Genomic DNA, 13,078 nt, shown 5'->3' on the forward strand with positions numbered 1-13,078 from the left:
ACTTTTACTCGTTCTTTGATGTCGCTGTGTATTTTTCCCCCTTTTGTTGCTGTTTTGTTTTTCTCTTTGTTTCTTTGTTTACTTCACACTTCTAGGATCCAAAGAAAGGTGTTCGAAGTGCACTAACATCTGACACCCCAGCAGATGGGGCGGAAGTAGCAGTTTTGGCCTTCTAGTTCTTTTTTCTTGGAGTGGTAATTAAAGGATTTTCATTTTTTATGTGTGTATATCTTCGACAGTTAATTGTTGGATACGTTGAGGTTTTTGTGTTCTTTTGTTTTGGTTGTTATTTTGGTTTGTGGTATTTGTGCATGTTATGACGCTAGCGTATGTCATAGTGGTAATATATATATATATATATATATATATATATCTTAATAAATATAGCCTTTTTTTTGGACTACTTTTTTTTGGTGGTAACAATTGTATGTTTAGAACGTTTTTTTGTGGCTTTTTTTGTTTTGTGTTTTTGTTGTTTGATTTTTTTTCTCTTTTGTTTTTTTTTGTTTATTTTATATAGCTTTCTTCTTTTGAAAAAGTGACGAATACATTTATAAAAGGAATCTTAGGGACCGCTGTTTGTTTTGTTTTTATCATTTATTAATTCCTGTTTGATTATTGTACTTTAAAACTGCGCGATCTCAAGGAGAATATGAAAATGATCTGCTTCTTTTTCATGCGATTTAATGCATCACATTTTATTTCTCTTCACCCATGTACTGTTTTGTTGACAGTATTTCTGCTCTATTCCAACACGCTTTCTGCTGTGGCTTTCGATGTTCCTGTAGATGATATGCCATTGGAAGAAGTCTTTCATGTTTTGTTTACCGGCTCTGACTGGCCATTTGTGTATAACAATTTCCTCAAGAATGCTGATCGTAATAATAACGTAAAGGATGGAGTGACAAACTTCTCTGTTTCTACACTTATAAATCCCGCAGCCGCAGCTGTTTCAGAGGTATTACGTATGGAACTTGCATCACCTCCCGGTGTAACCGCTATGAGTCTGCGGGAGTGTCATTTTCTCCCCAACGGACTTTCAGTAATTTATACCGTTATTCGATTTGGAAAAGATACGGAATTATCAAACGCCGATATTAATAATCGTGTACGGAATGCCAATACATCTATAATACATGATATTTATTGGAAGAATGGTGGTCGTCTGCGGGAAAATATTACCGTGGTGCAGGCTCTATTGGGCACACATAATGTGGTGTGTACATTGGGGTGTCAGTATGCAATTGGCATTGGTGTTTCCCTTATTTTTGCGGCTTTACTTTCAATTCCTATTTTTATTTCACTTGTCTCTGTTCGCCGGGCACGAATGAAATTAAATTTCCCACCACCACCACCACCAGCTCCTGCGGCACAAGTGTGTTGTTCACGTCATGCGGTTACATTGACGGATTCGTATAAATTAATGCGGGAAAATAGGAATGAACATGATAATGATTTAGAGACTGCGTATGGGGATGTGGATGATATGGAGCGACAATATGAGGATAACTGCGGTATACCAATACCTCGTAATAATAATAATAATAATAATAATAATATTAATAATTACGAGGTGGTGAGTGATTATAATAACCGGGATTTGGATAATAGCAGAGAGGCGGAGAATCGATGGCGACGGGCGAATGGACTACCAACTGCTATTGTGGAACCGCGAGTGGTGCCGACTCCACAGATGCATGAAATAACAGAGAGAGAAATAAGAGGAAAAGAAAAAGAAAGAAGAGAAAGGGAGGATGAAAGGGGAGAAGTAATGAATTTAAATAATACGGAGGGTTTTGTGCAAAGACAGGAAAAGCCGGGGTTCTACAAGAGTGATGTGGTGGGTTCAGAGTATATGCCCAACCGGCCTCTAGCACAGACCGCAGAAGTACCACATGAATACATCATCCATAATAATAATAATAATAATAATAATAATAATAATAATAATAATAATAATAATAATAATAATAATAATAATAATAATAATAATAATAATAATAATAATAATAATAAGGATAATAAAGATAATAATAATAATACTATCAAACGTAATAACAATGGTACTAAAGATAATAAACCATTACCAATTCATACAGAGAAGGTGGGGGTTGGTCGTGTAACACCCGCTTCTGATGATGTACGCCGTACAATGTCCCTGCGAGATACGGGCCTTGTCGGAAGTGCCATTATGTCACCGCAGACCCTCTCACGTAAATCATCTAATGTCAATAATATTAATAATAATAATAATAATAATAATAATAATAATAATAATAATAATAATGGGAATAGTATGAGAACTCCAAGTTCTATCTTAAAGCGTTCTGGCTCGTCAAAGAGTCAGCGCAGTGGTAAAAGTTCAAATGCATAGTTGTAGGAAGAAGAAAGAAAGAAATGAAAAGGAAAATGAGAGGAATAATGATAAAAACAAAGATAGAAAGTAAACAATTAGCGAGAATAAGGATGATGATTTTTTGTGCCGATGGTGTTTATTATTATTATTATTATTATTATTATTATTATTATTATTATTATTATTATTATTATTATTATTATTATTATTATTATTATTATTATTATTATTATTATTATTATTATTATTATTATTATTATTATTTGAAATTTTTCTTTTTTCTGTTAGAGTGGGGGTGGGGAGACAATGAAAACAAATATTAAAATGAAAAGCAATATAAAAATATATTTTTTCTTTTCTGATGACCCTTTTAGAAATATATAAGACACAAACAAACACACACACAGAAAAAAAGGAAAGAAAAGAAAGAAAATCAAGGAGAATCAAGAAATAAAAAAGAAAAAATAAGATTGGATTCAATAGAATGTACCTAATTGCTAACGGAGTGAGGTTAGTTAAGTCTACATGTTAGAGAGACTCTGCTTCTGATCTATGTATAAAGAATCATTCTCTCAATTACTCTCTATCTATTTTCTTTCGTTTTTTTTGTGTCCCCCATCTCTCTCTTCGTTCTCTCTGTGCGCTTGCTTATTACCTTATCAATATATATATATATATATATATATATATATATATATATATATATATAAGGTAAATATGCACTACACCTTTACCTTTTTCATTACCATTATTGAGAATTATTTATTATTGACCAAATTTAGTTTTTTTTTTCAGTACGTCTTCTTTAGTGTGTTTATTTTTACTTCCTTTCTTCTTTTTTTCTTTTTTTGCTTTCATGCATAATGTCTCTGTGTGTATATATGTTTACTCAATTTCTTATTGATGTTTTTGTTCGATATGTTTTTGTTTTTAGAGTTGTGAACTATATTTTTATTTTCTCTTTCATTATTTGATTTTCTTTTCGATCTTCTACACTCTTTTATATCTTTCTTTTTCTTTATTATATATATATATCTTTTATTTTTCTGACTCTCTTATGAATACCATCTGCAATATGATAATACTATATCTTCTATATTTCTCTACTATTCTCTTTTTTCACGTTAGCAGCAAAAATAAAGGAAATATCATCATCCGCACACTTCCTAGCGGCTATCACCACGAATATTCATATTCAAATTAATACTACTATTACTATTATTAGTAGCAGCGTGAAGTGAATCATTTCCCTTTTATTTCACAAATATATATATATATATATATATATATAGTAGAGAGTGGTAAATAAATGGATCTGGATATTAGTGCTACACTTCAAACAACAGACTCAATGGATATACACAGCAAGTGGTCCTCACTCCTCCACACACTTACAGTAGAGAAGGAAACAGATAATGAGACTTCCATCGCATTAATGATAATAGCACACGTCACACACCGCAGTTCATTACTGCAGCGTACACTACAACACTGGCGTCATCGTCTTACTGTAGTATTAACAAAACAACAACAAGAGCGAAATCTCGCAGAAGCGTGGTATGCACAACGGCAGTTATTTCGATTCTTTCGTGCCTGGCAATGGCGTTATCATCGTCGTTGTTATCAAATAAAACTAACAAATCGTGCCACATCTCATTATTATAATAATTTACACCGCCGTGTATTTGCTGCTTGGCGAAATTGGATTTCTACTCAATTCACACAACGTGCCCATTTGGCATCTATGATAGAAGATAGAAATAAACATATACGACAATTGTATTATAAACGATGGTCTTGGCGGGCTATATGTATATTACGAGAAGAGAGATTATGGGAAAAAACACAACGGCAATGTTTACAATTTAAATGGATGCAATGGCGTCGGCGTACACTTTACGCAAAGTCTCAACAACTCCGTTTAGTCGCACTTATTACACATACACCAAATGCATGGATGAATATAACTAATCTCTCACCATGGATGTTATTACTACTATTACTTAAGCCAGCTCAACAAACATTATTATTATCATCATCAGCATTATTATCTCTATCTAAACATAGTAATGGTAATAATACTAATAATAGTACAGTAGTTGTAGAATATTCACTCTTTGCGGAATTGACAATACACTATTATTGGATACAGTGGCTTAGACACACCGCAGAAAAACGTGCCGCTCGTTTACGTCGTTATGCCCATATTGTACAATCTATTCAACGTACACGTCGGCATACGATTATGTTGAGATGTTATCAATATTGGATAATGCGAACCGCTAGTACGATTCACAGTCAACGTACAAATCATATGCTCTCTGGTATATACTTTCATAAATGGTGTAAGTTTCACAACTGTGAAGTCGCCTGTAAAACACTAATGGATACGCGAAAACAACGATATAAATTATCTCTGTTACAACAATGGACACAACGTACACATTGGCGATTAGAGTGTGCTCGGCGTATATCAATAGCGGATCTCTTTTACAACACATCTGTATTATCGCAACAAGGACGAGTGTGTTTAAATAACTGGAAACGACGATTGTGTGGGCGGCAAACGTACAAAAAACTACGAAATACAATTCGTGATCGACGAGTGGAGTTATTGCGAGATGTGGCTGTTACACGTCTTATTAATAGTGTACTTTTTCAACACTGGCAGGGTGTAGGGGATCGTACTTATACAGAAGATCACTATTTACAAGAAGATAAAGAAATAGAAGATATACATAGATCTACTGGAAATGGTATTCCTAATAATAATAATAATAATAATAATAATAATAATAATAATAATAATAATAATTGTACGATGGCTGTTGAGATGTCTGGGAATGGGGTTATACCATTATGGAATAATCATATTAGGAATAACAACAGTGTGGAGGATCCCGCAGCTGCATTAAAACAGCGTCTGCGCAGTCGATCTCCCGCTATTCCACTAACAGGACGTACACTACAACCACACACAATCAAAACAATAAAAACACAAAAAGAAGAAAAGGAAGAAAAAGAAGATAAAAATGAAAAACAACACAGAAGTATAGAAATGGATCCATCTCCTCCGATAGAGAAACAAACCATAGACCCTTCTACACTCGCCAGTACATATTATCACGATACACCACTTCACTACATAACAGTTCCAAACACTACTACGGCTTTGTTAAATACATCTGCAGAGTCTTTACATTCGCTTTCGTCTATTTCTATTGTAGAGGGGAGAAATCTTCTCTTGTCGTATCGTGCCATGTTAGCAGCGGCACCTTCTGAACGGGAGGAAATGCGGATATTAACTGAGAAGCTCCGACTGTGTATAGTACAGAAAGAAACAGCTATAGCGACTGGTAATAGTAATAGTGGTAATAGTAATAGTACTGTGGTTTCATTATCTGCTATAGAGCAAACGGAGATGCAATTGAAACAACGTCTTCTCGTATTAAAGCAGAGAGAGTTGGATCGTCAGGTATTACGTGCACGTGTTGTGCAACTCTCAAAACAATTGGAAGCTCTTATTCATTCTTCCACTGCATCTTGTAAAGAAGATTAATTTGAATAACTATATATATATATATATATATATATATATATATATATATATATATATAAAGTATAAATGGCTATATTTTGTATGAGTCTCTTTATTTATTTGCTTATTCAGCACTTGTATTATCTTTTGTTTTTTATGGGGTTTATAGCATGCTCACTATAGTGCTGTTCGTGTATGCTATATATTTTTTTTGTTATAACTATACCTTCTTTGTTTTCTTTTTATGTTTCACTCCTTTTGTTTTTCTTCATTAGTTATTGTTTATGTGCTGTTATTTTCCTCCTTTTTTATTCCTTACTTTTATTATTATAATTTAGTTGTAGGAAGTACTACACCAATAATAATAATAATAATAATAATAATAATAATAATAATAATAATAATAATAATAATAATAATAATAATAATAATAATAATAATAATAATAAAACATCCGATTCTCACATTACATTTATCTAACACACTACAGGGATTATTCATCTAAATCATTATAAATAACCATACACACATTCCCTCCTGAACTCTCTCTTTCCCTCTTTCTCACTTCCTCTCTGTAGTGATATAACTATATAACTATATAACTATAATCACTAATAATGGGATCCTGTTGTTCCTACTTCAGTGGCTCCCACGATCTGCCGTATGCAAAGCCCAGCCGCACTCCACCCGATCCCGAACTCTTTCCAAAGTACTTTCAGAACAAACAGGGATTATGGCTGCACTTTGCAGAGTGGACTCCCCCACGAAGTGTAGAAAAGACCCGCGGCGTTGTGTTTATCATCAGCGGCCTCGGCGAACACACCGCACGATATGACGGGGTCGCCACAAAGTTCGCCGACGCCGGCCTGCATGTGTTCTGCATGGACAATCAAGGCGCCGGTGGAAGCGAGGGGAAACGATTATACGTGCAGAACTTCTACGACTTTGTGGAGGACTTTCAACGGTTTAAGAAACACATTTTGGCAAAGTATCCGGCGTACATGACACTTCCGTGTTTTCTGCTTGGACACTCTATGGGTGGTCTCATCGCCGTTCACGTTGCCCTGCGCGATTTCGCTTCTTTGAATGCTTCGCATTCTCATAATGATAATAATACTAGTAATAATAATAATAATAATAATAATAATAATAATAATAATAATAGTAATAATGATAATAGTAATAATAATATACGTCCGTGGACGGCAGTTGTGCTGAGTGGCCCCGCACTTCAAGCGGATAAATCCCTCGCCACGCCATTTATGCGCTGGGTTGCCCGCACACTATCACGATGTGTCCCCAAGTGCGGTGTGCAGAAACTCGATACCCGTTTTATTAGCAGAAATCAACAAGTTTTGGAGTTTGCGCGGCAGGATCCATTTTATTTTGGTCCACCACTAACAGCACGATGGGCGGCGGAGATGCTGCGGGCAATGGATGATGTTTGGTCTAATATGGATAAGAGTACATTTCCGTTTCTCATTATACATGGAAGTGATGATAAATTGTGTTCGATTGATGGATCTCGTCGGTTTGTGGAGGCGGCGGTGTCGCGGGATAAACAATTAATTGAATATCCCGGTTTATATCATGAAGTGCTCACGGAGGTAGAGTGGAAGGAGGTGTTAAAGGATGTGATGGAGTTTATCAATAAATATTGTCCATCTTGAATATATATATATATATATATATATATATATATAAGAAAAAGAAGTATGGGAACGTTAAAAATGCAAAAAAAAATAACCCATTCATATGTAAATATATGAATCTTTTAAATGTATTTTTTTTCATTTTTAATGGGTATGAGGTATTTGTAGGGCGATCATGGAGAGATTCAATAAACGATAGTTATTTGTATGGGTTGATTTTTGTTTTGTTATTACTTACAAAATGAAAGCGTTGAGGAAATGGAGTTTAAAAAATGTATTTTGTTTGTTTCTTCTGTTTCATTATTATTTATTGCTGTTCAGTCCTATTGAAACTCCTTGCTGAAGGAAACTCATATGTTCTTCTTTGTCTCTTGTGTATATATGACTATGTTATATATATAACTATATAAACTTCTGTGTTTCTTTTCTCTTCGTATTACAAAGTGAATAGCAAAGATCCTTTCATTTTCTTTTTGAAATAATCCCACAATAGCAAATATAACGGCGAATCAACAGTAAAGAAGAAAAAAGGGGAAAAGAGAAAACACGCGGAGAAGAAACAAAAAAAAAAGAAAAAAAAAGACGGGTATAGTCCTATAGCTCCATTTACCATTACACACGCACAAACACACAAATCCAATGATATTTCCACAAACACATTTATCCCCTTCTTCATCTGTATTTCTCTCCTTATCACTATTGATATTATTATTATTATTATGCCTGCCGGCGGTGAATGCTGTATCAACAGCGTTAGAGGTCGGCGATGTATTTTGCCTGCAGGAACCCGTTCCACCGCAAAGTGCAATAACGTTTCAATTTCAACTCCGACGTCATTTTAAAGAAGGGGAAGAAATTGACGTTCTATTAACAGATCAGGATGGAAAGGAAATTAAACGTTGGAATAATGCCGCAGGTGGTATTTACGATGTCTACGCCCATGACGGTGTACGACTACTGAATGCCTGTTTCGATAATGCAAAAGGCCGCTCTAGCGTGAGGTTTGTGGACTTTCACTTCCGCTACCACGTGGATTACAGCACTGTGGCAAAAGTCACCGAACTCGATCCAATTGAACGTAATGTAGAGGCGATTGCGGTGGAAATGCGAAGTCTGCAGGAACTACAAATGCAACTCCGCACACAGCAGAAGGAACACAGAAGTACGGTGGAGGAGGCGAATGAGAGATTGTTGATGTGGTCGGTGTTTCAGGTAATTGCACTTGTTGGTATGAGTCTCTTTCAGTTGTACTTTCTCAAACGCTTCTTAGAGCGAAAGTCGTTTGTGTAAATTAAATAAATAAATAAATAATATATATATATATATATATATATATATATATATGAAATAGCCGAATAGAGGAGTAAAATATCTAAACAGAAGAAAGCAAATATACGGTTTTAGTATCGATATAGACAATGAATTGGGCGCAGAGTGAGAAGAGTGAGATGTGAATAGGATTATCTCAACAAGGAAGAAGCACAAAGAAGGAAAGGAAATCAAAGAAAATGAAAAGAAAGAAAAGTGAGAAATGTAACCGATCGAAAGAGAATGATGAAAAAGGTATGTTGTTGATGTTTTTTGTAGCTTCACTTTTACATTCCGTCTGATGGGCATTCACGAAAATTTCATGATACTTGTTTATTTCTTTTTTATTTAGCTTTTACGTATAAATCTCTCTCTCTCTCTGTGTTTGTATCTTAATATGTACGGATAGTTTATGTAAATATTCTTATCTTACCTGTTTTTCTTTTTCTCTCTTATTTGTTGCGAGAATGACGATAGAAATAAATAAAAGGAATAAGGAAGAGTTATGGTAGTACAACAACGTTTTTCGTTTGAACGATTCCGACACGAACGCTTTGAAACTGTATTAAATGACCCCTTCTTTAAAGAAGTACAGGAGAGATGGGGGTTGAGGCCCAATACACGTATTTGTGCCTTTCGCTTTCAACTGGAAGAAGATCATTTCAATGGTGTAAGTAATAATACGATTAGTAATAGTAATAATAATAATAGTAATAGTGGTGGTGGAGGTGTATTAGGATCGCTACGATTCTCTGGTTTTCATAAAGGCCTTTTGCAGGAATTTCTTTCCGCTTTATTTGATTCAACAGTTGTGCGAGAGGCACTTGGACTGGATGTTTCTTCTCATCATACACATAGTGGTTTGGTGTATAGTGAACTTTCCTGTAATTGGATAACGTTAGATCCATTTAAACGTATTGTGGAGGCTGGTGTTGTGCGTTGTGTGGAATCCAATGGTAAAGATAACGCTATTTCTATGAAAAACTGTAATAATAAAAATAATGATAATTATATTGATAATTGTATGGATTCCTTTGATGGTGTTCGAATGCCTATTGTGAAGAGAGGTGATATATATCTCCCGCATGATATTCCCGTCACAGATGAATTACGAGCCCTTTTCTTATTCGTACATAACACCGCCGTATGCCGTGATGATGATGATGATATAAATAGTGATATGTTTTCTTATAGTGCGGCTGCACAAATACAAATTTCTGATTTACGTTTGATTTTTAATAAAAAGGAGCGAGCGGAGTTTTTATATCATATTATTTGGCGTTTTGTGGCTGGTGGTGGTACAAACAATCAGTGGGATGAGGATTTCACAGTCTATTTGGAGGCCGCACGCATGTGGTATAAATCTCTTGTGACGATTCGTGCAATTCCATTAAAGGATTCAACAATAAATAATAATAATAATAATAATAATAATAATAATAATAATAATAATAATAATAATAATAATAATAATAATAATAATAATAATAATAATAATAATAATACTGATGGTGGTGATAGTTCAATGGATGAACCAGACCGTGAGGTGGATGTGGGAAATACAACGTTGATTCCTGAAGTCATATCTACAGTGGTATCGGTGCAGGAAGTAAGTGGATTACGTCTCTTTCCTCGCAGTGATGAGGCAGAACCAAGTAATCTAAATTACTGTTATGTGTGTATTAATCCAGGAATTGCAGAGGTGGTGATATGGTATCATTGTTTTTAGATAAAGTTGATATTCTGAATAGTGATATCTTATTACGTGTGTCTCTTTCTCTGTATTTATTCAGGGTGATGTAAATAAAGTATGAATAACTTAGAATTTGTTTCATATTTTGATGAAATAAAATAAAATAAAGAAAAAAAAGGACGTACCTTGTTTTCTTTTATTTTATTTTACTTTGAAATACATCATATGACGGTTATTTCCTTTTTTGTTTTGTTTTTCTAAATATGTTTTCATCTAAATTTGGCCTGTTTTATTCCGTTTTTATTTTTCTATTTGTTTCTAATCTACATAGGTGTAGTAGTAAACACAGTACATACACACATACGTATAGATTCATTTATATATATACGTTTTCATTTTATTTCGTTTATTAATGAAAGATAAATACGCCCGTGTGGAGACTATATTCTCTCCCAAAGGTCGTGTAATAATTGTGGGTGATATTCATGGTTGTTTGGCACAATTGCAGGAATTACTCCGAACAGTTAAATTTGATAAAGAGAAGGATCTACTTATCACTGTTGGGGATTTAGTGAATAAAGGACCAGACTCTATTGGTGTGTTAACACTACTGCGAAGTCTTGGTGCTCGTAGTGTATTGGGCAATCATGATGTAAAACTACTGAAAGTCGCACACGCCTTACGTACAGAGGGTGAAATACCAGAAAAATATCGTAATTCCACATTAGCCCCATTAGCACGAACACTTTCATCAGAGTTTGAAACCTATCTTTCCAATCTTCCACATATTTTACGTATTCCCTCTCACAATCTCATTATCGTGCATGCCGGCCTACATCCACAGCTGCCACTGGAAAAGCAAAAGATAAATGATATCACCACGATGCGTAATCTCGTTGCAGAAAGGGATGGATCAATTATTGTTTCAGATGATACAAAGGACGGTGTGCCGTGGGCTTCATTATGGCGTGGACCTGAAGTTGTTGTGTTTGGACACGATGCCCGGCGAAACTTGCAGAAACATGCATTTGCGTTTGGAATTGATAGTCGTTGTGTGTATGGCGGGAAACTCACCGCATTGATTTATCCAGGGGCATCACTGGTATCTGTGCCAGGGTGGAAGGGAGGAGGTGCGAGTATGTGAGAAATAAATAAATAAATAAATAAATAAATAAATAAATAAATAAATAAATAAATAAATAAATAAATATATATATATATATATATATATATATATATAGAAGGAAAGCATATATGGATAGGAGGATGTGCTTTTTTAAAGTGATTCTTCTCTGTTTTTTGTTTTTTGTTTTAAAATGGATTGAGTGAAGTAGTGTTTGCTGTAACTTATTGGAGAAATATCAATAAGAAAAGAAAACAATTAAAGTTTTTTTTTTTTGCTTATTGCTAAGGAAGAACGAATTTTGAATGAACATTCAGTGCACCACAATAAATAGAGAGAAATATATATATATATATATATATATAGAGAGAGAGAGAGAGAGAGAGACTTACGCTAGTTTTTTACCGCATTGTTTATTGTGGTTATCTATTTATTAAGAAGTATTCAACTGAATATTCTATACATATCTCCTTTCTTTTATATGAAAGGCTGAATTTTCTATCTCTTTTGGTTTATTTTTCTTTTATTCCTTTGTTATTTTACTTTGCTCTTTCTTAACATTACATAACTAAAGGGGTATTTTATTTAAATACATTTTTTTTTCATCTGTAGCCGTTATATACCTTTAAATAACATAACAACAACAACAACAACAACAACAGGGAATCCAATACATATCTATTTAAAACATTATTTTCAATGTTTTCTCTCTGTTATGTGACGACACCCACAATGGAAGTGGCACGGGAGATTTCGCGACATCTCGTTTCAAACAAAACAGCAGCTTGTGTAAATATTATTCCCACCGTAACGTCTATATTTCAATGGGAAGGTCAATTAAATGAGGAACAGGAATGTCTGCTGTTAATTAAAACACAAACCGCCCTTGTGGAGCGGGTTATTGCGGAGGTGAAGGCCAAACACCCGTATGAAGTACCAGAGGTGATTAGTGTGGCAATGGGACATGGAAGTGAGAGTTATCTCAAGTGGCTTACAGAGAGTACTGCAATAAAGTAACAGAAATAATCAAAGATAAAAAATAAAAAGAAAACAATAGGGATTACTATTACTAATACTAATACTACTACTACTATTGTAAAAAGAACGTCGAAACAATGATCACTAATGAGAGTGTATTTATCTAAAAGATGCTTAGTGCCGTGGATAATTTTTTGAATGAAAGTACAGGGTGCTGGTGTGAATGTAATCTTTTTCTCTCTTGCTGTATGTGTGTTTAATTTACCTGATGGATGAATACAAAATAAACTCTTGTATTCTATCTATCTCTCTTTTCTTGTGTTTTTCTTCTCTTTCTCTTTCTTTGTATATATATATATATATATGTTTATTTGGTCTTTTATCTTCTTAGTATATACTTTAGTATTTTACACGTGAGGAGAGTCTTTTT

General features: G+C 34.2%; 7 protein-coding genes across 7 annotated transcripts; all 7 read left to right on the forward strand.

Moving 5' to 3' along the window:
- Positions 1-676: 676 nt before the first annotated feature.
- Positions 677-2,374, forward strand: LSM04_007245 (uncharacterized protein; the record flags this gene model as incomplete). The annotated part of the gene is made up of 1 exon (XM_067330540.1): positions 677-2,374. The coding sequence occupies one exon, from the start codon at positions 677-679 to the stop codon at positions 2,372-2,374; it is 1,698 nt and encodes a 565-aa protein (XP_067194608.1).
- A 1,291-nt stretch (positions 2,375-3,665) lies between these two features.
- Positions 3,666-5,915, forward strand: LSM04_007867 (uncharacterized protein; the record flags this gene model as incomplete). The annotated part of the gene is made up of 1 exon (XM_067330541.1): positions 3,666-5,915. The coding sequence occupies one exon, from the start codon at positions 3,666-3,668 to the stop codon at positions 5,913-5,915; it is 2,250 nt and encodes a 749-aa protein (XP_067194620.1).
- Positions 5,916-6,511: 596 nt separating this feature from the next.
- LSM04_009338 (Serine aminopeptidase) lies at positions 6,512-7,564 on the forward strand (the record flags this gene model as incomplete). Its single annotated transcript, XM_067330542.1, has 1 exon — positions 6,512-7,564. One exon carries the CDS (start codon positions 6,512-6,514, stop codon positions 7,562-7,564), a length of 1,053 nt encoding a protein of 350 aa, XP_067194654.1.
- A 621-nt stretch (positions 7,565-8,185) lies between these two features.
- On the forward strand, positions 8,186-8,836 carry LSM04_002121 (GOLD domain; the record flags this gene model as incomplete). The annotated part of the gene is made up of 1 exon (XM_067330543.1): positions 8,186-8,836. The coding sequence occupies one exon, from the start codon at positions 8,186-8,188 to the stop codon at positions 8,834-8,836; it is 651 nt and encodes a 216-aa protein (XP_067194477.1).
- A 523-nt stretch (positions 8,837-9,359) lies between these two features.
- On the forward strand, positions 9,360-10,583 carry LSM04_008607 (Cilia- and flagella-associated protein 300; the record flags this gene model as incomplete). Its single annotated transcript, XM_067330544.1, has 1 exon — positions 9,360-10,583. One exon carries the CDS (start codon positions 9,360-9,362, stop codon positions 10,581-10,583), a length of 1,224 nt encoding a protein of 407 aa, XP_067194633.1.
- Positions 10,584-10,959: 376 nt separating this feature from the next.
- LSM04_008434 (Calcineurin-like phosphoesterase domain) lies at positions 10,960-11,691 on the forward strand (the record flags this gene model as incomplete). The annotated part of the gene is made up of 1 exon (XM_067330545.1): positions 10,960-11,691. The coding sequence occupies one exon, from the start codon at positions 10,960-10,962 to the stop codon at positions 11,689-11,691; it is 732 nt and encodes a 243-aa protein (XP_067194630.1).
- A 678-nt stretch (positions 11,692-12,369) lies between these two features.
- On the forward strand, positions 12,370-12,687 carry LSM04_001089 (Divalent ion tolerance protein; the record flags this gene model as incomplete). The annotated part of the gene is made up of 1 exon (XM_067330546.1): positions 12,370-12,687. One exon carries the CDS (start codon positions 12,370-12,372, stop codon positions 12,685-12,687), a length of 318 nt encoding a protein of 105 aa, XP_067194462.1.
- Positions 12,688-13,078: the final 391 nt, after the last annotated feature.

This window comes from Trypanosoma melophagium, assembly GCF_022059095.1.
Source record: "Trypanosoma melophagium isolate St. Kilda chromosome Unknown ctg11segment0, whole genome shotgun sequence".
In the NCBI taxonomy this organism is placed as follows: Eukaryota; Euglenozoa; class Kinetoplastea; order Trypanosomatida; family Trypanosomatidae; genus Trypanosoma; species Trypanosoma melophagium.